At 37.7% G+C, this 24,227-nt stretch overlaps 2 protein-coding genes and 1 long non-coding RNA gene across 5 annotated transcripts; 2 read left to right on the top strand and 1 right to left on the bottom strand.

Moving 5' to 3' along the window:
- The first annotated feature begins 6,998 nt into the window (after positions 1–6,998).
- zgc:136493 (uncharacterized protein LOC692276 homolog) lies at positions 6,999–14,220 on the top strand. 2 transcript variants are annotated; one of them, XM_023267520.3, is made up of 7 exons: positions 6,999–7,198; positions 7,482–7,603; positions 9,956–10,334; positions 10,893–11,064; positions 11,968–12,146; positions 12,229–12,325; positions 13,663–14,220. In XM_023267520.3, exons 2-7 carry the CDS (start codon positions 7,487–7,489, stop codon positions 13,817–13,819), a joined length of 1,101 nt encoding a protein of 366 aa, XP_023123288.3. In that variant the 5' UTR covers positions 6,999–7,198; positions 7,482–7,486; the 3' UTR covers positions 13,820–14,220. The 2 variants fall into 2 exon arrangements, with proteins under 2 accessions (XP_023123288.3, XP_023123287.2); XM_023267519.3 differs by lacking the exons at positions 6,999–7,198; positions 7,482–7,603 and adding an exon at positions 8,663–8,769.
- Positions 14,221–15,387: 1,167 nt separating this feature from the next.
- psmg2 (proteasome (prosome, macropain) assembly chaperone 2) lies at positions 15,388–23,508 on the top strand. Its single transcript, XM_023267508.3, has 7 exons — positions 15,388–15,594; positions 19,313–19,484; positions 19,933–19,991; positions 20,271–20,389; positions 21,233–21,412; positions 22,291–22,411; positions 23,108–23,508. The coding sequence occupies exons 1-7, from the start codon at positions 15,538–15,540 to the stop codon at positions 23,186–23,188; spliced, it is 789 nt and encodes a 262-aa protein (XP_023123276.2). The 5' UTR covers positions 15,388–15,537; the 3' UTR covers positions 23,189–23,508.
- LOC111566764 (uncharacterized) lies at positions 19,904–22,648 on the bottom strand. Of its 2 annotated transcripts, none has more exons than XR_004847126.2 (3): positions 21,814–22,648; positions 21,220–21,375; positions 19,904–20,381 (listed from the first exon to the last, which is right to left on the bottom strand). It is a non-coding gene; the product is annotated as an uncharacterized LOC111566764 (long non-coding RNA). The 2 variants fall into 2 exon arrangements; XR_004847127.2 differs by having other exon boundaries at positions 21,866–22,638.
- Positions 23,509–24,227: the final 719 nt, after the last annotated feature.

Consider the following 24,227-nt stretch of genomic DNA (forward strand, 5'->3'; position numbering starts at 1 on the left):
TTTGTTGTTGCATGTCATGCAAGAACTATGTTATGTGGTTTGTAGCAAAGAATCACACACACACACACACACACACACACACACACACACACACACACACACAAATAGAAACGGAAAGTTGTTTTTTAATTGCAATCTGTGTCTAAGAATAAAATAACATGAAAATATAATACAAATCTTGCATTTACAAATAATCCTGTACATGCCAACTCATAAAAACTAATAGAAAAGCAGCCAGAACACCAAAGAGTCAAGTGTTAAAGAATTAAACATCAGTCATGAGTTCAATTTTGGTTCAGATTCAATGTAACGTTTCCAAATGTTAATGCTTGCATTGCAGAAACTCATGTGACACTAAACAGTGAGCGATCCAGCATTGTAGCATTGTTTGACATTATAAAGCCGTGGTTCTCCGTTGTGGGCCTTTAAGCAGCAGACAGCATTGTTATTCACTCTTAACAGAGGTGAGAGCTCATCAGTGAGTTCGACCCTGAGGGAGAGTCCCTGAATACTGTGTGGAGCCAGAACTGCAACCTCTGACTAATAGGTTTGCATAACATTGATCTGACTGGCTGTCCACTGAAGAGCAATCCCCAACTTTGCACACCACACACACACACACAAATACACACACCAATGAAGGCCGGTGTGCTCCAGCTCAACAGACGAGATTTTTTGATCTGTACCTGCCACCTTCTAAATCAGCTGGCCCATGGCTCTACACGGGCTCTGTCATTAGGTAACAGGGGCTTTGCGGACGAGGCTAAGTAGCTGGTGCTCAATGGAGAAGCCAGGGAGCTGCACAGTGGAGGACCAACAGCTTCTTCCCACTGATTATCTGTTACCTAACCAGACAGAGCCAACCTTGTGCTGCTCTGAACCTGCTGAGGAGTGTGGCTAAAGCTTCGAGGTGAGCTAAGTTCTCTGGCAGTCTTCCCCGGCCGAAGATCGTGATCTTATTGAGAAAAAGCCATTCATAGTTGCACACTGAAGAAGTTGCACATGCTCCATGATGAAATTCACACAGAACTGTGCGGTATAATGTCTCTGCTGCTGTTTAGTTCAGTTCTCAGCAAGTTAATTTCAAAATTTGCTGCATATTTCATCAGCCATGTGGCCAACTCACTCATCAATGTGACAATGATGTAAGAGAATGTATGAATGGATGAGAAGAAGAAGAACTTTAATAATCCCTGTGGGGAAATTCTGTTCTGCTTGTGTAAATATGATTACACAGGTGTCCCCTGTATCAGTAGACAAAATTCAGTGGATAACAGACTAGAGCCGATGATCCCCCAGCAGTCAGAAAACAAGAGCAGCTTCAGAGTCGACTTGTGACTTCATCGCCCAGCGCTGTGCGTCATGAGCAGCACACTAATGCTCAGCCTGACTGGATTACCCAGCAGGTGAATTTATTCTCAACCAGAACATGCTGAGAGTTGCATGTTGAGCTTCAATGCAATCAGAACAACACAGGTGTCAGTATGTGTGTGGTTCGCTGTTCTGTTTCTGCAAGACAGGAGCGCCTGCAAAGAGGGAAATCCTCTGAGTCCGTCCAAGAAAAGCCCAGGACAAAGAAAAAAAAAACCCAGAGGGAAGCCTGAGTCGCTGTTATAGCTACTTGTCACATTTGTGTAATTTTCAGTCAGAACATTGTCCTGCTGGTGTCCTCTAACAAGATCAACAGGTCAAGTTTAAGAAGAACAAGCTGTGCAGGAGATGTAAGCAAAAAAGGAACTGGAACCACTTGTTCACAAGAGTGCACAAACATTAATGCACAAAGGCTATGTTTTCTACATAGCATTTACATGTATATTTATATTTAAATCTTTGATTATTTGGGTCTTATTATGATCACAATCAAACAACAACAAACGCATAATCATACTAGAATCTGGAAACCAGTTTAGAATCAAAGGGCATGCATGTAATATGATATTTTAGCAAAAAAGAAAGTTGAACAGAAACTAGTATGACATTTCTCTAAACACAAAAGTCAACACACTTCAAACCAGAACCTCTGTTTTACTACAGTTTAGTTTTATGTGCATGTGGATATTTCCATTTCATGCACTTTTGTGCTCTGCTAAGCTACATGTCACAAGAAAATACTGAATTTGCATACATTTGTTGGCAGACAGCTTACTGTCTGATCAGTTTAACAAGAAAAAAATAGCAAACTAAATGTAAAGCAGTTATTCTGAGTTTTCAAACAACTGCAGTCATAAAAAGCAGCATGCATACATAACAAGTAAATTAAAAGTATACAGTAATATAAGACTCACATAGGCTTTTTAATAATGTGTGATACTTTAAATGCATTTTGCAGGTAACACTTGTTGGTACAATCTGATAATGTATTTTGCACATTATCAGAATCAGAATCAGCTTTAATAGTCAAGTATGTACACAACATACTAGTAATCTGGTTTTGGCTGTTGGTGACACCCTAGGAATATGGAAAGAGAATAATAAAGAAATTATAGAAAGAAGAACGGGGAGAAGAAAATAGTAGTAATAAAATAAATATAACACAATATATACAGATATTTACAAGCCAGAAAGGATTATATAAACACAGTGGTACAAAATGAAATTGCATGATACAGTGCAAAAAGCAGAGAATGTTGTTCATGGTGCAAAAAGTACTGCACATATCCATTGGAATACTGTCTATTGTACAGGTGTGGAGGAATGGCTCAGCTGTTTATTAAGGTATTATAGGTAAAATTTTGAATGCATGACTTAAATATGCTGCTCCTTTACACTAAATGATTTGAACTTTGTACCAGGGTCTGGAGCTGTGTTTAATATCTGAAGTTATAACAGCTTTTATAATTTAAAAAAAAGACAAACGATACTGTGCACAACTTTAATGACGTGTGAGGGAATAAATTTCAGTCGAAAAAGAAACTGCAAACGCAGAGTCAAATTAGACTGTTGCTAGCTGCAATTTCATGAACTCTCAAATGTGCTGATTATTAGTAAATAGGACACTGAGTGACACATTATGACTCTTTACAGATTACTTTTATTATTTTCTGTTGAAAACTGCTATTTATTTAGAATATGAAAATATTTTTCATGTTGTGCTGTTTTACTGCCTTTTACTTCTGCAAGAAAAAAATAGCAAGACAGCAGATAAGACACCGCAGCATTAATAGAAAAATCCTTCCCAAAGTCATCTGCATTGTTTATTTTTATCTACTCGAGGGAGCCGTGAAAAGCAACCACATCTTGACTTCAGAGCTCTGTGGTGCCGATAAGCTGAGTCAGGACGGCCCTGTGGATTCACGTCAGCAATCAATTATAGAGTTTACTTAAGAAGTTTTTTCTCTGTGCTGCACCATGACAGCTGTGTAAAACCCATCACCTGACTGAAAGCATGAGACTCTTGGCATGCAACACAACTAAATCTGTCATCAGGAGGGATGACAGCAGAACGGGCCCTTTGACATCCTGGTGTGATTTGGATAATACTTCCATGTGATCAGAGAGGAGCGCTGACAACAAGATGCTAAAATGCTGTGTAACGAAGCAGAGATATAATTGCTGCGTCTACCGTGTGAGTCAGCACTTTGCTAAAAGGCCACCTGCTGTCGGATGCAGCGGCAGATGGAAGTGGAGCTTGGCTGGAGGTCTGAACTGGCTTAATGAAAGCCTGAATGACTCCTGGCCAGTTCAGACAGAAAGGGAGAGAGAAGGCTGGAGCTTCATGGACATCAGGGGAGGCAGATTTAAATGTGAGGAGCAGACAGATAAGCGAAAGAGGAAAACTAATGTGGCAGTGAAATTTGGGGTGGTGTTGAGGTGACAGATGGGTAAAGAGGTGGAGATAAAGGGAGAGATAATAGGAGGAGGGGGGGGTGACAGATACAGGTGTGGAGGAGGAGTAAAAGGACAAAGGGATGAGAGGAGGAGGAGCAGACACTTCAAGTTGAAGTGGAGAGATTATGCAACAGAGGGAGGCAGGTACTGCTGATCTGCAGCTGTCCTGCACACATGCTCTTCTCTGACGTTCTAATGCAGGAACACAGACGTGCACACCAAGACACTCGGATCAAAGCAAACTCCTCAACCTTATTACCAGCTTCTGTGCACCAAATCTGGTGGAGGTCGATGCAGCAGCAGATTAAAGAGGCGAGAGTCTCACAATGCTGTCTCTCAACTGCATATTCACACTGTAAAATGTACTTTAAATGGCCCATTAACTGCATGGTTGCAAGAAATCAAATCAAGTTTATTGATTTATATAAGTTGTAAACATTATTTGGCAGGTTAGGTTGACAGAATAATGCTGGTAGTTGCATCGACTTAATCTTATGTGTAACTGCAAATTACTGTTTGTTGTTTTTAAACAACTCTAGTTGAGGTAACTTAATAAAACTGTCTTGAAAACCTTTTTTTCACCTTGAAATCAAGATTTCAAGTAAGTGAGTAATAAAAAAAAAATCCCTTAATTTTAACAAAAAGCTAATTCCACTAACTCAATGTAGTTTGATGGTTGAACTTAAAGTTGCCAAAACTCAAAAACATAAATGCACTTTTTTGAGAGTGTCTGGTAATAAAGTAGAACATCAGGGGAGGCAGATTTAAATCCAGTACTTACTCTTGATCAGTACAGTTGCAGAAGAGCAATAATTGCAGCTTCTAGATGTGTGTTTGTCTTTTTTAAAAAAAAAAAACTATATTCAAGTATTTTAAGGGGTTCTAAAATTGGGAAAGAGCTAATGCAAAGAGACATCAAAATGCAGACGAATCCAAAATATAATTTCAAAAATGAAACATTTAACCCTCCAATTTTCCCAAAAAGGTGATGTGACCAAATATCTACACAAATTTAAATGTAAATTAAATGTTTTAACTCTCACAATATAAATGCACTTTAAGACAGCTTGGTCCCGCTTTTATTGAGTCAACCATAACATAATGTTTATGGAGTCAGGTATTGCTTTTATTGTTTTTATTGCATTTTAATTCATTTGTATGAAAAGTGCTGTTCAAATAAAGTCTGTTATATTGATTGAGTGATTCCAAACTAATCTGCCTTTATGTAAAATGCTCTTGTGACTTATTACACAGCATGAATTCCAATTTGGGAGTCTCAATATGACATTAAAGGGGAAAATATTGTTGCATAAAACTATGAAAATATTTTTCTAACTTACCTATCATTTATACTTACTTTTAGCTCTTAAGGCCTTTAAAAATCCTTGCAATGAACGTTACATGAATTAAAACTCAGTCTAATGTCTGCGTCAAAGCTATAATCTGCACATATTTACACAGGAAGTAGACTGAATGCCCCAAAAGACCTGCTGTCTGTGGGCCCATAATTTTTGACATGTTGCTGCAAACAAAACACTTAAACCTTCAGCCTGAGCAGAGTTTCAGCTGTGAAGCAGTTCTTCATGCTGCCTCTCAGTCACTACTCAATGTCTCAATGCCACCTAGTGGTTGCCCACTTCAAAGGCGTTTGTAAGGAGTTGGGTCAATATATAATTGAGGAACTTTTAAAGTCCATGGGATCTTGCATACATTTTTATTAAAAGTAGAAAAAAATGATATTTTCTTTTTATTAAGTTGAGATAATCATGACAGATATTTCTTTTTTGCCAACAGATCAAATTTTATATGGAAAATAACAAATTGTATCTGTGTCTGAGAAATCACTTTCAACTAAGTTAGCCATTACAAAAACACCTCTCAAGGAAGTGTGTTAATTCCAGATCACATGACCTGCTGCACATGATGTCATTTCCTCCTGAAGAAAAGAGTGGCAGGATGCTTTCTGAGTTATTTAATATAAAGTCCCACAATTATGTATTGACCCAATTAATACATAATGCAATGTACATTTGGTGAAACATTCTTAAAAGCTCATCCAGCAGCAACCTGCTGAACTTCAGTTTCAACACTGACTCCATTCAACCCAGAGGGCCTGGAGACAATAACACATTTCACTCGTGGTAATGAATACCTCTCATTCGTTGTTTTCTGTGTTTCTTGATAACTGATAGCACTCGATCATTTCCCAGCCTCACTCTGCAGGTGGCACATTCAGCTTCACCACAAGTGGTTTAGAAGAGTTTCCCATGAAGTTTCTACACATTTTCAAAGCATCTGAACAATATATTTCCTTTTCTTGATGTCAGAACTTTGTGTTTCGTGGTTTCTGCAGAACATCTCCTTCCTCTGTTAAGCACTTTGTAGCTGCAGTTTTACAAAGTGCTATTAAATAGAGCATACTTTCTTTCCCGAGGTTGAGGGAGCAGCAATTGATTCTTTGACAGAATAATCTTTATAGCATCTTGTTGAAGAAGTTGATGTGAATTTGTACACATTTTTCTAATCTGTGTGCATGATTTCCAAATTAAACTGCCACCGTTTACCTTTAATGTACAATCTTGCATTATCTTGTATCTTTTACTCAGTTGCTGATGCTTTTTGCACACATTTAAATAGATAGATAGATAGATAGATAGATAGATAGATAGATAGATAGATAGATAGATAGATAGATAGATAGATAGATAGATAGATAGATAGATAGATAGATAGATAGATAGATAGATAGATAGATAGATAGATAGATAGATACTTTATTAATCCCGAGGGATATTCAAGTTTTCACAATTTTCCTTGCCAGTTTGCACACACTTATAAAGCACATTTTCTCCTTCTTTGAAGATATGCTGCTCTCCCAATTATTATTTTCTGCTAGAGTTGCTTAACTTTCCCTTCAGGGTAATTAATTTCACTCAACCAAATCTGAAATTCCCAGTGAATTCAGGGGAAACGTGATGAAACTAACAAGATGAGGACTGGAAGAAATGAGTGAACCAAATATGATCAGCTCCATGTACTGTCTCTCTGTGAACAGTGAAGCGCTTGACACAATAACCTTTGATCGCTGTCCCACTGCTTAGTTTTGTGCACCAGTTACGACCCTGGAGCCTTTATCTGCCAGCTCGTTGTGCTCACTGAGTTTCTGTTCTCTCCTCTTAATACCTGAAGCGAGTAGATGGCCAACTGGGCTGCTGTTAGATCAGTGTTTAACATTTAATCTGATTAATCTTCAGCTAAAGAAAACAGGAGGTGGGATTTATTCAAGACCAGCTACATGTCTGTCTCTGTCCCTTTTCTCTTAAAGGCCAGTTTGTGCTCCAGAATCAGGAAGCAGCTTCCAGGTGAAAAGGTGAGAGCTTCACTAACTCGCAGTGAAATAAAATGTTGAAAGTGTTCAACAATATGGTGTATTTTTGACACATTTTCTCTCTGAACACCCCTGGCGTTGTTAGAGATAGAATAGTTGACCCACAAGTGCCACGTTAATCATCTACTCACTTTTACTGTATGCATGTCTTAAACAAATACGATATTGTTAATTACCTTTAGAATACTGCCAGTTTCGGTGATAATTAGTTCTAGTGTTGTTATATAAATCTTTAGTAATGTTCACAGTATCATTAACTTTCCAGCCAGTATGGCATGTCTCTGCTACCTCCGCTGTGTGAGGAAACTTTGGGCACCAGCACAAGCATCCCAGCGTCTTAAAGTGGCAAACCTGCACCGATCTGTGCATCAACTGCAACACAAAAAGGTACTGTCCGTTCTGAAACTTACAGTAGAGACATTTAACCGACACTATGGCCTGGTGACTTATACTTTAAGATTATGTAGTAGATGCAAGACACAAAATGTGGATGGAATGAGAAGACAGGATTAACCCTTAGATGCATAAGTGAGATTGTTTTCTTGCAATATCTTTGTAATGAAAAGTTATCATTTCATATTCCAGTTATTCCTCAAAAAACATGTTTTTGATATCATTCCATTTGAATTTTTAAGTTATCTTTTATACTTTTAAAGAAATTGTAGTATTTGTATTACTATCAGAAGCTCTTTATCACTGATAATATCATACAAGAGGTGATGCAGTGCACAAGCTTGGAGGGACGGAGAGCAGAAACAGAGGAAAAGAGTGGAAAATGTCCACAAAATGGATGTTGACATTCTTCTATTGCTGTTCTGTGTAATTTTCTTGTTTTTCAATTATCAAAATGTTCAAAATCTGTTATAAAGTGAGAAATTAACATATTTCACACATGAAATCATTCTTGTGTGGACCAAAATATGATACAAACAATGATACAAATTATTATTCTTAGAAACACATTGATTTTTATACAGGTCATTTTTGACCAACCTATTGAAGAGTGTCGGGTCCAATCACTCGTGCATCTAAGGGTTAAGACAAGGAGTACAAATACAGTAAATACATAATGCTGTAAATGTTATTTCTCAGCAGTTAATGACAGTTAACAGAAAAAGATTCAATGTTTCTGTAAGTTTACATACATTTATTTTAGAGACATTTTCGCAACACAAACACACATGATCTCATGTAAAATTAAACCAAAAAAATGCATTTAATTTATAGAAAGTTACAGTATTTTTATAAGATGTTATTTTTCGTTATTTGACGATATTTCTGGCACTTCAGCTGCCTGAATATTATGGAATTTAAAAAATAATCTTATTTATTTATTTTACAATGTATGAAGAGCTCAGTGCAGATCCTAATTACGATACAAATTGTTGTTGTGCCAACACCAGTATTTTCAGTCAGAGCTAAACTTCCCTCAGGCAGAATTTAATTTCCAAATTAGATTTTTTTTTTTCTTAAGCACTTAATTTGAAATCCCTCCAATTCTCTGAGTAGTTCTTCCTGGTTCCAGAGCAGAAGGGAGCCAACACTAAAAATACGTGAGCACACTCAGATCAGTTCCACAGACTGTACTTTGTAATTTTTTGTAATTTTTTTTAATGTTTTATCTTTCACGTCAACATACGTGCCCTCCCGGAACGAAAGTTGTAGATCGGAACCCTCACCCGGAACACTTTGGCAGTGCACTAGTTGTTGTTTAGCATGCTAGCAGGGTTAGCCTTGAAAGCTATAGATACTGTGGCTTTTTATGAAACATATACGATGTTTAAACTCACTCTATTAACAGCATTACCGTCTAAAGCAGAAGCTGCACTCCTAAATCTTATCGTTAAATTAATTTTGAACGCGTTGCACTTGTTTTAATGGACATTTTGTGTTTAATTTATAAATACCTCAAACAGCTCAGTTCTATTAATCACAGGATTTGGTTGACTTCACAGTAATTAAGAAGAAATATGGCCACTCAGGCACTCTACTTTTGTAGCATTTTTAATTTATTTGTGCTTTTTTTATTTGTTTATATAGTTTTTTCTGCTGTACTACTGAAGATGTGCCAAACTATGATTCTGCCACAGTACATTTTGCATACCATTAACCCAGAGACTTAACTTTTGCTATGGGTTAAGCAAACAAGATATAATTTGAGTTTTAGAGGTGCTGGTTGGCAGATTTATTTATTTATTTATTTTTGGCCTTTGGACAGAGGGTAGCTGGTTCCTCCTTGTTTAGGGCTTTATATTAAACTGCTAATTGGTTGCTGTATTTTATCATACACAAGAGTATTATTATTCTTCTTTTTGAACTTTTTGCCAGAAAGCGAGTAAATATATGTCCTAAAATGTTAAACTGTTGCTTTAAAGTATATTTGAACTGTTTTAAAGGTCCCATATTGCCCCACTGGATCTTCAGTTCCTCAGATGCTGGGAGTATTTTTGTTTTTGCAGCCAACAGAAGAGCGTTTGGTGGCTGAGACATTTTAGCAGAGTTAGCAGAAGCAGTTCGAGAAAGTAAATAAATCTGTTGGAATGCGTGTCAGCTGTTCATTTTGAATGAGTCATCTTGGGAGCAGCAGGCGGTGAAGGAGCTGGTTAATGCTAAAGGAGGAGGAGGAGGAGGCAGCTTATATGTTTTGTTTTACACCTCCAAGTTTTTAAGACGTACAAAACACAATAAAAACATGTTTCACCATATGGGACCTTTAACTCCTGTGCTTCATCCCACCAGGTAATGGCAGAAGAAAAACCATGGGCTCTGATCTCAGAGGTGGGCGAGCAGGGATACCTAGAGGAGATGGCTGACATAATAAAACCACACTTCCACATTATCAGCCACAAAGACTTCCAACAAAACCCGCAGCTGCACGGCCCAAAAATCCAGGCCCTGTTACTGTGGAACGGCTTCCCTGTAGTGGAGCCTTCACTGCTCGGTTTGCTTCCATCGTTGAAGGTCGTCGCCAACGGAGGAGTCGGGATCGACCACCTGGACGTGCCGTATATCAACAGTCTCGGGGTGAAGGTGACCAACACGCCCGGTGTGGTGAGCAATGCCACGGCAGATATTGGCATGGCTCTGCTGCTGGCGTCAGCAAGGAAGGTTGTTGAAGGTGAGGTGAAAGGTTAACCGAAGCCAAACCTAGTATTTACCCACAGAAGATATAATGTATTTGGATATTATTTGTAGAAGAAAAGGTAGCCAGAAACTTTGACATTCCTGCAGATATAATAACAAAAGTACAACTCATTCAGAGAAACCAGTGTTGTCTATTTTTTATCAGTAGTACATACTAGAAGAAAAATATAGAATAAAGATAAACAGAAATCCTAAATTGACATATGTGGTTTGAATTTCCCTTGATATTAATAAGGTATCTATCTATCTATCTATCTATCTATCTATCTATCTATCTATCTATCTATCTATCTATCTATCTATCTATCTATCTATCTTCATTAGTCTCCTGTTTTTCTTTGTATAGTTTTAGTATCATATACTCCTTAATTTAACCTAAAAATTAAACATTACAATATAACAAATGTCTGTAATAAAAAGGGTAAAATATTTACAGCACCATACATTTTTCATATTAAGCAAACACATGAGGATAGCAGAGGTAATTATGTGTTAGGAACCTATTAAAGTGTTTTGTTCTGTCTCCTTATAGGTCACCAAGTAGCTGTGGACCCAAAGACCACCCATATACCACAATGCCTGATGGGAGTTGAAGTCTCTGAGTCGACACTAGGGATCATTGGAATGGGACACATCGGATACAAAATCGCTCAGAGAGGCAAAGGGTTTGACATGAAGATTCTGTATCACAACAGAAGCAGAAGGTACATTAAAGAGACAATAATCAGAATTGGAAATAATTTATTGATCCCCGAGTGGAAATGACTTAGAATAAAAGGATATATAAATATCTGTTGTGTAGGACTAGATGTTTAAATCCCTTCTTGCATACACGAGACACCCAAGACTCTGTGGGATGGTCAAGTGAGTGAGGCTGATCGGCCCACGACACCTTCAGAGGGTTCAGCAGTGTCCCAGGTTCACCCCCTAGATGTCATTTACCCATTTGAAGGCCTAGGTGAGTCCTTGCTCTTCATCCACAGCCACTGACTTCCCTTTTCAGCAGCTCTGCAGTGGTCCTTGATTGCCTGCTGGTGGGCCTTCCTGCACACTCCCATCTCCCAGAGAAGCCTGGATGTCGAGGTGGCTACGAAGCATCTGCAGCCTACTTCAACTGGTCGGATCCTCACCTTTCAGCCTCGTTGTTTTGCATCGACGGCAAGCTCCATATGTCTCAGCTTCTTGTGCTCATAGGCCTCCTCCACTGAGCTCTTCCAGGGCACTGTGAGCTCCATGATGTAGACTTGCCTAAGAGAACCTGACCACAGCACCATGTCTGGTCACAGGTTGGTGGATGCAATCTCAGGTGGGAAGCAGAGTTTTTGGTCCAGGTCTACCAGCATCCTCCAACCACAAGCCCCTCTCAACTGCCCAGGATCTGGTCTTGAGGTGGCGAGACAGGCTCGACCTTCACCCTCTTGGGCAGATGGCTTAGACAACATTCGGAAGGCAAAATGTCACCTAAAAGTCCAATAATGAACCAAAAAAACACCCCGCTGCAGTAACTTCAATATAGATTGTTACTGAGGCACGATATCAAAAAAGACAAAAGAAAATGTTTGAGCAATAAATCAACATGGTGTTTATGTTTGTTGGTGCTGTTTCAGGAGTGTCGAGGACGAGCAGGCTGTGGGGGCGACTTATTGTGAGAACATGGACGACCTGCTGAAAGAGTCCGACTTTGTCATGCTGGCGGTGAACCTGACACCTGAAACCACAGGCCTGATCAGCCACAGACAACTGTCCCTCATGAAACCCACAGCAACGCTGGTCAACGTCAGCAGAGGTGGGAATGATATGTTTCTGATCTGTCAGACTGCTCTGAAACAGAAGTCTTTGCTCTAATTTTAGCTCTGTTTATGTTCCAGGTCTAGTTGTGGACCAGGATGCATTAGTCAAAGCTCTGCAGTCTGGAACGATTCGAGCAGCAGCTTTAGATGTTACTTACCCTGAACCTTTACCCAGGTATTATCTCTCTGCAAACACCCACACTCTTAAAACTCAGCGGTACAGAACATTATCTTCATGCACTTTATAAATGAACTGTTCTGACACGCAAGAAATGCAGCAGCATCGGTAGCTTTCGAACAGTGTAAAAGGTTTTAACAAAATATAGTCAGTATTATTATTATATTTTTTATGTGATGCAGTACTTTCATGATGGATTTCTAGTATAATTATATATTACTATTATTATTATATCTTAGTTGTTACATTCATGTCTTTGAAGCTGCATTTTGAAGCAGGTTTTGTTTTGTTTAAAACTGCATAAACTGATTATTTTTTGCATTTGGGTTCAGCACGACAAGCTGTAGATGCAGCTTTCACTTATTACTATTATGTTTTTGTAGTGAATGTGTTAGCACAAAGAGCAGCATCAGTGTTCATTTTGAATCCTCCTGGCCGCCTGACCCATCTAAATCCAATATTTTATTATTCTTTCAGCTCTGTTATGACCTGTCTCTGCAGGTGAAAGAGAAGTAACATAAAAACAACTAGATTGTAACAGTTGCACCAAAGTCGTGGGTATTTTAGGGAATAATGGGTTTTTGAGATAGCATAAATCAATACAGGTCACACAAAAGGAGCAGCAGAGGGCGCTGGATGCTACTCAGAAATAACCAGAAGTTTTAAACCAACTTATGTAATGTGGAATGCATCAAAAGAAGTCTAAATAGCTCACCAACCGAAAATAAAAAACACAGGCAGGAGTAGCACCCCTAAACCTGCCTTCTAAATGTTTGCTTACCTGCAAAATGTACTTAACAAGCCCCTTAATCAGACCCAGCAGGTGCTAATTCACATTCAAAACCAAGACATCGCTAATCACACAAAAATTGGGAAAGGACCACAGCGGCTCCGGGCCGTAACAAGCTCTGTTTTGGTCTCCACCACCTGTTTTTGTCAATAAATATCTAATAAACCCACTTCTGTTTGGTGCTGGACAGGTAGTGTACAATTAGTGACCAGCAAATGAATATAAAGGTACATTTAGCATTTAGCTGCAGCCTTAGAGTTAATAGAAACCATGACATGATTCCAAATTAAATCTAATGTAGCTCTATATATGCTGAATGCTTTGCTCACATGTCAGTGTTGTATGTAAATCCCTGGACCTTTTTCAGCCTGTACACCAGCTTTGATATTCTTTTAAACACAAAAACCCAGAAAAAAGGAGAAATTCATCTGTGTCAGTCTGGCCATATGGTATTACAGGGTTTTAAATGATGGGATGGAAGTGAAACAAAGAAAAAATCACCATTCTCTCACTCCTGGCACGTCTTTTCTTTGACTCTGTGCAGGGATCATCCTCTCCTCGGCCTCCCCAACGTCCTGATCACGCCCCACGTCGGCACCAACACTTTAACCACATCCTTAAAGATGGTGCAGCAGATGGTAGACAACGCTGTGGCTGCAGTGAAAGGCCTGACTGCTCCCAATGAGGTCAAGCCCAAATAACTGAACTGATGTCACATTTTCTGTCTGTACCGACAAGCGTTGATCTGTTGACACTTATGTTTGTCTGTGAAATAAAGAAATAAGTACTTTTAAGAGCAAGTAAGTTGGTTTTTACCTGTTTGGTTGCACTTTGTACAACTGACTGAAATGATTTCATTTGTGTAAACTAGCCACTCTCGAGGAAAAAACAAGTCTGGAACTCAAGTCCACCTTAAAAAACTAACAGAATGAAAAGAAAATGTAGCAAATGAATGCAGCCAGTCTATTGTATTAATTTCATGTGTTAAGATGTGTTATTCATAGTCATTTTAATTACTGTAAGCTTACACTGTAAACTGATTTTCTAGATTCAAATATGGTGCTCCAGTGTTTTGTTGATCAATAAATGTTCCATCACTGTACTATTATAGTGTCCTTTTAAGTATTATTTTGGTTTTATTATTCATTTTTGGCATATACAGTACATGTTAGCCTCTTTAAAGTGTGTTTATGCATTTGATTGCATTTTTAATGACTAATTATAAACAATATCTTGCTCTAAGATAATTAGGATTATTGTGATAATGATTATGATGATTATGGGGATGAATATTATTATTTGCTGATAAATAGATACATAGATTTTGCTGTTACTGAGTTGAATATTTTTTAAAACAATTTTTGTGGTTAAGTATGAATATAATCTTATTCTAAGAAGATTGTATTATTTTTTTTAATTTTGTTGAAAAATAGATAAATAGATATTGCTGTTATTGAGTTGAAGTTTTTTTTTCAAAGGATTTTAATGGTAAAGTATAAAAATAATCTTATTGTAAGATCATTTTATTGTGATTATGATTATTATTTTGATTATTATTATTTTCTGATGTATAGATAAATAAATAGATTTTGCTGTTTTGGAGTTGAAGATTTTTTTAAAACAATTTTAATGGTTAAGTATAAATATATTATTCTCAGAGAATTGTATTCTTATTCTTATTATTATTATTATTAGTAGTAGTAGTATTAATATTAGTATTAGTATTAGTATGTGTTTTTTAAAAACCATTTTAATGGTTAAGTATAAATATAATCTTAATTTAAGAGAATTTATTTTTGTTATTATTATTATTATTATTATTATTATTATTATTATTATTATTATTATTATTACCATCATCATTACTATTATAGTTGGACAGATAAATAGGTTTTGCTGTTACTGAGTTTAAGTTTAAAAAAAATTTTAATGGTTAAATATAAACATGATGAGAATTTTGTTCTTCTTCTTCTCCTTCTTCTTCTTCTTCTTATTATTATTATTATTATTATTATTATTATTATTATTAGTATTACTTCTACTACTACTATTAGCAGTAGTAGTAGTAGTGTCTACTGTGGTGATGGTTTAAATTTTTAAATTTTACTGTTAGTGAGTTGACGATCTCTAATGTGCAGGGAGTCTTTGCGGAGCTGCGGGTTGACCATTAATACGCCTGACTATAAAGCCTAAAACTTGACTTCGCTGTTGCATTTTATTCAGGCATCTACAGGCGCTACTAAAACCGTTTTAATCATCAACAGTCGCCAGCGTCCTGAAACAGGAAGGCCCCCAACACCCGGCGTAAAAATAGAAGCGAAAGCTGATGGGAAATTATAATTCTCGCTAAAATAACCACGTTTTTAAACTTGCAGTCGGTTGCTTTTTGTTTCTGTGTGTGTGCGGACTAAACGGCATCATGTTTATTTCTTCACAAAACTCGGAGCCCTCCTTTAAAGGTTTCACCCTCGTCATGGTGAGTAGCAGAAAAACGAGCCAGTCGTCCTGAATTATAATTTAATATGAGACTAAAAACCCCAGAAAACCTCTGACTTAAAATATTGTGACCATATTTTGCATTTAATTCATACAGTTAGAGGAAAAAATGTATGTAAAAGTTGTAAATATGACATAGGAGATGAGTGGGGAACTTTGCAGTGTTACAGCAGTAAAGGAATAAAGTACATAAGTAAAAAATAAATCAAAATATACATAAGTACAAGTTCTAGAAATAACAAGATTGCATATATCAATAGTATTGCACTGACAGTTTCATGAATAGAAATACTGAGAGAAGTAATAATATTGTTATATACAGATTATTATCTATATTGCACAGACTTGTTTATAAGTATAAAAAGTAATGATACAGCACACGTTCTGGTATATATACATAAGGAAAAAAATATGTTAAAGTACCCAGAGCAGTTTATTTTTCTTTAGGTGGAGAATTACTTTAAAGGTCCCATATGATGAAAAAAAGAAGTTTAATTGTGTCATATGGTTGTTGTAAATTTGGAGGTGTAAAATAAAAGTTGTTAAAACATTAAGACGTTTATTTCTGCCATTCCTCAAGTCCCTCCACAACTAGATATCCTCTCAGTTTTAAAAGCCATGAACAATGGTGGGAGCACAAAATAAATGGGAATATAGACACCAATGCAGAAATCTGGGAGCTGTTTCTAACACCAGGAAATGTAACTTAAATGATACTTTTTTTACATTTGACTGGCGGGATGGGGATGGGAATTTGGGTAAGGAGAAAATGGTTTCCTTCCTGACATACTTGATATTATATTGTTTATTATATTGTATTTTTTGTTGATTTTGTTTGGTTGTCTGTCTTTGATTTTATCAGTTCAGTTTCATCTCCTAACTTGTTGTGTACTCTAACATGTATATATACGTACCTATAAATCAGGGGTCACCAACCTTTTTGAACCTGAGAGCAACTTCAAGGGTACTGAGTAGTACGAGGGGCACCTTGTTTGATTCAAACTTCCTCAATGGTAAACTTGCGCCATCATCTTTAAACAACAATAATAATGATGAAAATAATATGGAAAAAGACTGTCTGATCACATTTATGTTAATTATTCCTTACAATAATTATTAACAACAACTTCCACAACAATGACTGTAGGAAACACACACATGTTTATGGAAATCTGTTCCAATATTTAAAAGTCAGAGGTATTCCATCTCTGAAACTTTTGTAAATATCTTTCTTGGCAGTTTTGTATGAATCAGCATATTTGCAGCATTTTGTTCAAAATCACACCAGTTACATTTCTGTGCAAATTGTCACTTCTAACATTTTTAGGAAATCATTAACTCTCATCAAATCAAGCTTCATTTGTGCAAACCCCTACCTTTGTAACATTTTTGAACAATTCATGAACTCTGTCCCATGTTTGTACAAATTATCAGTTACGTAAGAAATAAAATCAACTCTTTCACATTTTGAAATGAATCCTATCACATTAGTATTAATCACCAGCATTGCAACATTTTTAACAGATCATAACAACAAATCATTACATGTTTTCAACAAATTATTTTTCACATTTTTGTGTAATTGCACGGTGTTTTGAATGACAACATGTTACTTCTTTCTTTGTCTGTAAATGTGTGTTAGTGGGAAGCCTGGCATTGCAGAGCTTATCATGTCTTACCTTTACCTTGCAGCTCACAGTTCAGATGGTTCAGTTTCCCAGTGATGTCCGTTAAAAATGCATGGGCAAGAATCCACTCAGTGTCCTCAAGCAGCAAGGTGTCTTCCCCTTTGGATTGCATCAACTCTCTGATTTCGGCCAACAGTGACAAAAAACGCTGCAAAACTGGTCCCCTGCTGATCCATGGGGTTTCTGTGTGTAGTAACAGGTCACCATGTTCAGCCGACAGCTCCTCCAGCAGCACCTTCAATGTCCTGGTTGTTTGGCTTTGGAGCCATTTATGATCTTCACGACACAAGTCATCACATGATCAAATCTGGCCACTTTTGTACATACATATGTCCTGCTGGTGAATGATGCAGTGGTAATGTAGGAATGTTGGGAAGTCTGGATCACCTCTGCATCGTACAATGAAGCCTGTATCCCGACCCGTCATGGAGGAGTCACTGAAACAAGCTTTTCTAATGGTACATTTTTCTCCAGGAAGAAACGTATCGCCGCCTAGTAGATGCCAAAGCTGGCTTCTCCTGTCCGTGGTGCGCATTCAGTCTATGTGCGCTAGCAGGTGGCTAGTTAGCATGGAAGCTTTGTAGCGGCTAAAGTAGCATCGCTCCACATTGTGCCGCTTTGCGGACGCAATAGCCGCCCCGCAAATAGGACACATACATTTATCTTTCACTGCCACTCATCGTGAAAATAGTGTTTTCTCTTTCACTTCTCTGTCATGTTTTGGGGGTAAAAACCACATCTAGCTTCCCAAAGTGTCGGCGTCCGGACGCTTCAGCAGAGTGACGTGATGGTTTGACATGCGCAGTGAACTTTGACTCGGACAAGTTCATTTACACCGAAGACATTTTTATTTATTTTTTTTTAAATATAATAAATATTGTAATTTAAAATGTGTATTAATGTAAGTATTTTTGATTTAAAAAGAACAGCAACTATAATTTTTTTATAAGGAATTTCATGGTGACTAGTGTTATTTTTAGAAGATGGTAGAGGGCAACTCAAATGGTCTCTGCACGCAACCACGCGCCCGCGGGCACCGTGTTGGCTACCCCTGCTATAAATGGTGCATATAATTCTACTATTATTATTATTTTTATTTTGTGTTTGATGTATTTATATATCTTTGCTGTGCTGTGTCAGATGTTTCTGGAGGAAATAGTAAAAAGTATAGATGCAAAAACAATAGTCTAAGCTGCTACGTTCCAGCTGAGGAACCAGCAATCGTCTAGCTTGAACTTTGCATAATTCTGTCCTTGCACTGCTTCCAGGTAAACCTTACAGAATGATCATCTTCCTCACAGTCTGCTAGGTTTGTTTATGTTCTAGAGCTGCTTCTGCTAACTCTAAAATGTCTGAGCTATGAGCAAAATGCACCAAACTATGACTGCAAGAGTGAACACAAGCGTCCTCATGCACTCCCAGCATCTGAGGAATTAAAGAGGCAGTTTAATTACTTTTATCTTTGATGGGAATGCCGCAACAACAGTAGGAAAATCCTTAGGGTTAGCACGCTGCCCAGCTAATGTGGCTAACATAGAGATAGTCTTCTTCCTGAAGGGGGCGTGGACAGCAGCAGCTCAGTCGCATTTAAAACTACAGACACTGAAACAACCCGTTATAGCAAAATGAACCATCTTAGCAGTATTTTGAGCTAAGAAAATAATAAAAGACACATTATATGGACATGTGAGACCTTTAACTATTGTATACAGGGCTGCAGTTGGTTATTATTGTTGTTTCTCAATAAACTGGTATACTATTTCTCAGTAAAATTACTCAGTAGTGAAGGTGACATTTTTATTTTGCTTGTTTTGTCCAGTGATTAATCGAGACATATATAATTCTGTTTACTATGATTTAAGTTAAGAAAAAGCAGCAAATTCTTCCATATGAGAAGGTTGAACCATGAAATGTATTGCAATCCTGCATGAAAAAAAGGCTAAGTTAGTCAGTTAATAAGTGGTCAAAATAATTGTCGGCTGCTCTTTGTTGTTGTCTTCTCGCCCCCAGCCGGCAGTGGCTGTTGGAAATGTGGGTCAGCTGGCGGTGGATCTCATCGTGTCCACTCTCAACATGAGCAGAGTCGGCCACATTCACACAGACTGTCTCATCCCGATGGCTGGAAACAACCCGTACGCCACCTGTAAGGAAGACGCCGAGGAGCTGCACACTCCTGCAGAAGGTATCAGTGATGATGTCCTTTCTAAGAACTGTGAAATCACGTTACATCAAATAGGACTGTTTGATTTCGTTAAAGCTATCCAAAAAGTTTGCTTAGCGTTTGCGTAGCGTTGAGTGTATGGTTGCTAATTTGCATGTGTAGCAAAAAAAAAAAACAGTTTCATTGTATCCTGAAAGAGCTGGAGTTATATTTACTTTAGTATTGTCACAAGATGTCTCATTGTGTTGCTCAGTTAGGACTCCACGTTTTTACTGATTGTCACCAGCTGTTGTCAAGTGCTAAACTCAACACTGAATGGTATTTCTTAACCAAATAGACTGAAAATGTCTCTATGGTTTGCTGAAACACTGCGAATAGATTGTGAGGTCACGGTGAGATGAGGTCAAGTGATAAATCCCATTCAAGAATCTGATTCTCAGTTAATCTGTCAACTGTTTGTTGTCCACAGTTTACACAGCAGCAGAACTGAAGCTGGCAGTTCTTCAGATCAGAGCACCAATTGTCCAGGTAAAACCACATCAGCATGAGTTCATTCAGTGCACTGTAATGCAAAATTAATCTGTTCTTATTGTGTTTATGTCACCATTTCATTAAGTGGATTAAAACTGCAGACCAGTAGAAAGCATGAACAATAATAGACAGCAGCTATATAAATAAATACAGTTTTACTTACTGTGAAAAGGAGTTTTAGAGAATGTGTTAACTATATCTTCCAGAATTATGGGATCTAGGTTTCCATAAACATAAAAGTTGGTGTTACGACTCTAACTTTTGTTTTAACTGCAGACAAAGTCCAAGAAGTTCCGCCAGCTTCTCGTGTCTTGGATCAAAGCCAGTGGGTTCTCCAGGACAGTGGTTCTTTCCAGCAGTCACGCCTACCAGAGGGACGACCAGCAGCTACAAGGGTAAACGTGCAATGTTATCATGTGCAGTAGTGACAATGGGAAACATGCAATAGAATTATGTTTAAGAGTGTCAGAGGGATATACAGTGGTGGAAAAAAGTCACAGCCATAATACTAAACAAATCCTTAAAAAGCCATTAAAAACTTAAAATTTATTGGTTCCATAAAAATAACAAATTTTGAGTGTTGGGCCATTTTGGTAGAATTTAATTTTGTTTTTCTTGTAAACGATAAACAAAAAAAAATATCATTTGTATTTGTTTGTGTCTGTCTAATGCAGCCACACCTTTTGAAACACACAAGATTTTTCCACAAAAATTTCATGATAATATTTGAGATTGTGTAAAATTTTAGGGTTTTTTTCCACCACTGTATTTAGTGGAATCTTGTGTTACAGTGACTGAGGGCTAAGGGTTGTATAACAATGTGTAATGATGATTATTGTTAAGTGCAATAGCAACAAAGGGATATTATAATCATGTGTAAATATTAATTAATTACTGCTTGGTAGCTTGCCTTAGTCCCCCAGCTTTTGTCTGTTATGTGCACCACGTGTTATCGCTTGTTGCTTGTTTTTCTTTTTTGTAAATCTTTGTTCAGTTATGATTTTATGTTATTTGTAATTTCTTTATTTTTGACCTGCTAATGAGATTTGAGATAGAAATTAGCTGTATGGCTATAATCTCTCGTATTTACATGTAAATGTTCATTAATACAAACTGTCCCATTTTAAAAATAAAGCAAACATAAATAAATAAATAAATGTGCACTTGACGTCATCGCTGCTTTTCTTCAATTTTGCCGTTTACAGTTATCTCTACTAACAAATACCTGTTTATGTCAGCACTCCTTTGAGGTACCTGGTCACTCCGTCCCTGCTGAAGGTGAGTGCAGACGCTCTGAAGGAGTTGGGCTGGAGGGAGATGGAGCGAGTGTCGGCCTTCCCTGGACTGACGGACGCCAACACAGAACCACGACTCTACATCCCTGGAGGAGGCATCACCAAAGGACTTTACACAGACAGGTAGAGCTTAGTAGAGGCATGGAACCGTCAGAACACGGGGGAAAGTGATATTTAATATTTTTTAAATGTGAAAAAATAAACCATTTTTTCTGTACCAATGTTTAAGAATTAAAAATCGTGTTGTAGCTGCCCTCATGAGTCACAGTTTTGTATAATCAACCAATTACAACCATAAACTATTCACACTGAACTGGTTCAGGAAGCCTGCTGATAAAATTCACTCATTAACTGTGAATTAAAACAAGTTAGGTGTGTGTAGTGTGCTGCATGTGAGAGTTCAACATTGTGTAATTTCCCCATTTTCTTATCGGTAATCATGAAATTAGAAGATACCCAGTTACAGTTACAAGATTTGAGAACTAGGGGATGAGGGGAGTAACAAGTAGAAAGAAGAAACGTACGCAGAGGCAGGAAAACTGCTTGTGTCACCTCAACAAAAGTAAATTCATTTACCACAAAAAAAATTCCAACACACAGCAAGCTTCGTAAATGCAAAGCTGAGCACACTCTCACACCACCCTTTAACCATTAGACACTTGGCCTTAAGCAGAATGCGAGACAACAACAGCACACTGGCAGCTGATCGGCCCACTGGCCACGATGATCAGGTTGGCTCATCCTTTAACCATCCCTGCTGATTGTAAGGAGCCACAGGTGCACCTAGCCACGCCCACCAGGCGTAACCTGGGAACAGGAAAAAGAGAGGAAAAAAAAACACAACCTACCTTACCTACTCAAACACAGCACAGAACAAAACAATTGTATAACATAACAACAACACACTAGCGTCTTCTGAATTCAGTGAACTAAAACAACTTGAAAGTTTACTATCAGAGGCTTTATTCACATCTGATCATGTTTCTTGGATGTATGTTCAGCTGTACAGAGGATCTGTCGCTGGCCGTGCTGCTGCTCTTCTGTTCAGAAGGCGACAACATCCCAGACGCCTTCACCCTCGTCAACCACCTCAACGACTGGCTCCAACTGCTGGACAATCATGTAAGCGACAAACCGAGTAATCAGCCATTGCACACTAAAGCACACTAAATGTTCTGCTGTTGGCTGCAAGAGTGAACACAAGAGGGTTCATACACTCCCAGCGTTTGAGGAACTGAAGATTCAGTGGATTATTTTTATTATTCATGGCAATGTTACCATAACAGCAGGAAAATGAAAATGTGGTGAAAAAAAAAAGATTTTCACAGTGAAACTTACGATGTCCACATTTTCAACATTTTTGGGAAATTTTTGAACATGTTTTAGTGGAAAAAAGAAATGTTAAAAATGTTTCTTAAGAACATTCATTTGTGAATGTTCTTAAAGAAAATATTAGAAGTTTTACTGATATATTTGTAATCACTTTAGATATTTTTAGGATATTTTTGGAAGATTTTTACAAATTTTTGGAAAATATTTACAACAATTTTCTTGCCACATTTGGGGGATTTTTTTAAAATAAAACTTTTAAGGAAAACTTTTAAGGAATTACTGGGATTTTCTTCCTGAAGGTTTTGCAAAATTTCTGAAATTTGGGTAATTTTTTGCTGAATTTTTGGATTTTTTTCAGACAAGGAAACAGTATTTTTTGGTGTCCGTAAATGAAGACAACAGGAGGGTTAAAGATGCTTAACACACCAGTCAGTTAGCGACCTCATACTAGGTACGGCTCATTAAAGTGAAATTTTCTCATTTCAGAGCCCTGAGCCAAACAAGTGGAAAATCCCACCTTCCTGGAACCTCCTTTTTGGAAGCGGCATCCCTCCTGCACTGTTCTGATACAAAATGTTTCTGCTATTTTTAGCCTGTAATTACCTTTGGAAGAATGCAATCTGGAGATACGCAAACGCTTCCTCTGACATCTGTGCTGCCCGGCAGTGACGCCTCTGTTAACAGCGAAATACCTGTAAAGCAGCACCTCTAAAATCTTCCCTCTCTTGGAAATTCATCACTCTGTTGCTTATTTTGACATAATTTTTATGTCCAAACATTACAGGATGTGTACATATACAGAAATTGACTGCACTTAAAATGCTATTTCCTAGTTTTGCAGCATTTAAATGTTCTGTATTTTTTTCAATAAAAGATTGTCATGAGAATCTAGCGTGACTTTACCTAAAACAAAAAGGACATTGATTGCGCTACTCTCACTGGATTCTGCATCCACCCACTTAACTGAAAGTGGTTGGCCAGGCGCCATCCCCGTATTCCTGGCAGTCCCACCTCTCCGCTCTGTAACTTGATTCCTTTCTACAACGTACAGTGTTAACAACAGGACAGCGCTCTTGATTCAGTTACCGAGCCAAGTTTGTGGTTTTCCTCTCAGTCTGCGTCATTGTTTTGGGTGGTTTCTGTGCAGACAGGTTGTGGGAAAGGAATGTCCTGACAGCATTTTTTAAGGGGAAACTTGGAGCAATAAAGTCAAGGTTTGCCTCTGAATAATTTGAATAGCACTGCTGACCCTAAAAGGACATTTAAAATATGAGCAGTAGTCACGTTTTAAAGAAGCCTTTGTTTAAAACACGTGAGGGATATTCTGAGAATATTTGTCTTTAGTTTTAAGAGGAACAGCACAGCATTTGGAGAAATGGACCTCTCTGGCAGAGAGTTAGTTAGGAAGATAAATGACGGTCTTTCTTATTTCTCTGTGAGGCGATTTCATGGAAGCAAACAGTGGCACTTGCCAGCAAAATACCATATGTGGGGTAAACTGGGGTGAAACATCCAGACCCTCCACAGATTTATTTTCAGGTCTTTTCTTGGATGACTGTGGCCTTGCTAATCTTTAAAAAACAAATAAAATAATTGTACTGGGGGG

This window comes from Amphiprion ocellaris, chromosome 15 (genome assembly GCF_022539595.1).
Source record: "Amphiprion ocellaris isolate individual 3 ecotype Okinawa chromosome 15, ASM2253959v1, whole genome shotgun sequence".
Taxonomy (NCBI): Eukaryota; Metazoa; Chordata; class Actinopteri; family Pomacentridae; genus Amphiprion; species Amphiprion ocellaris.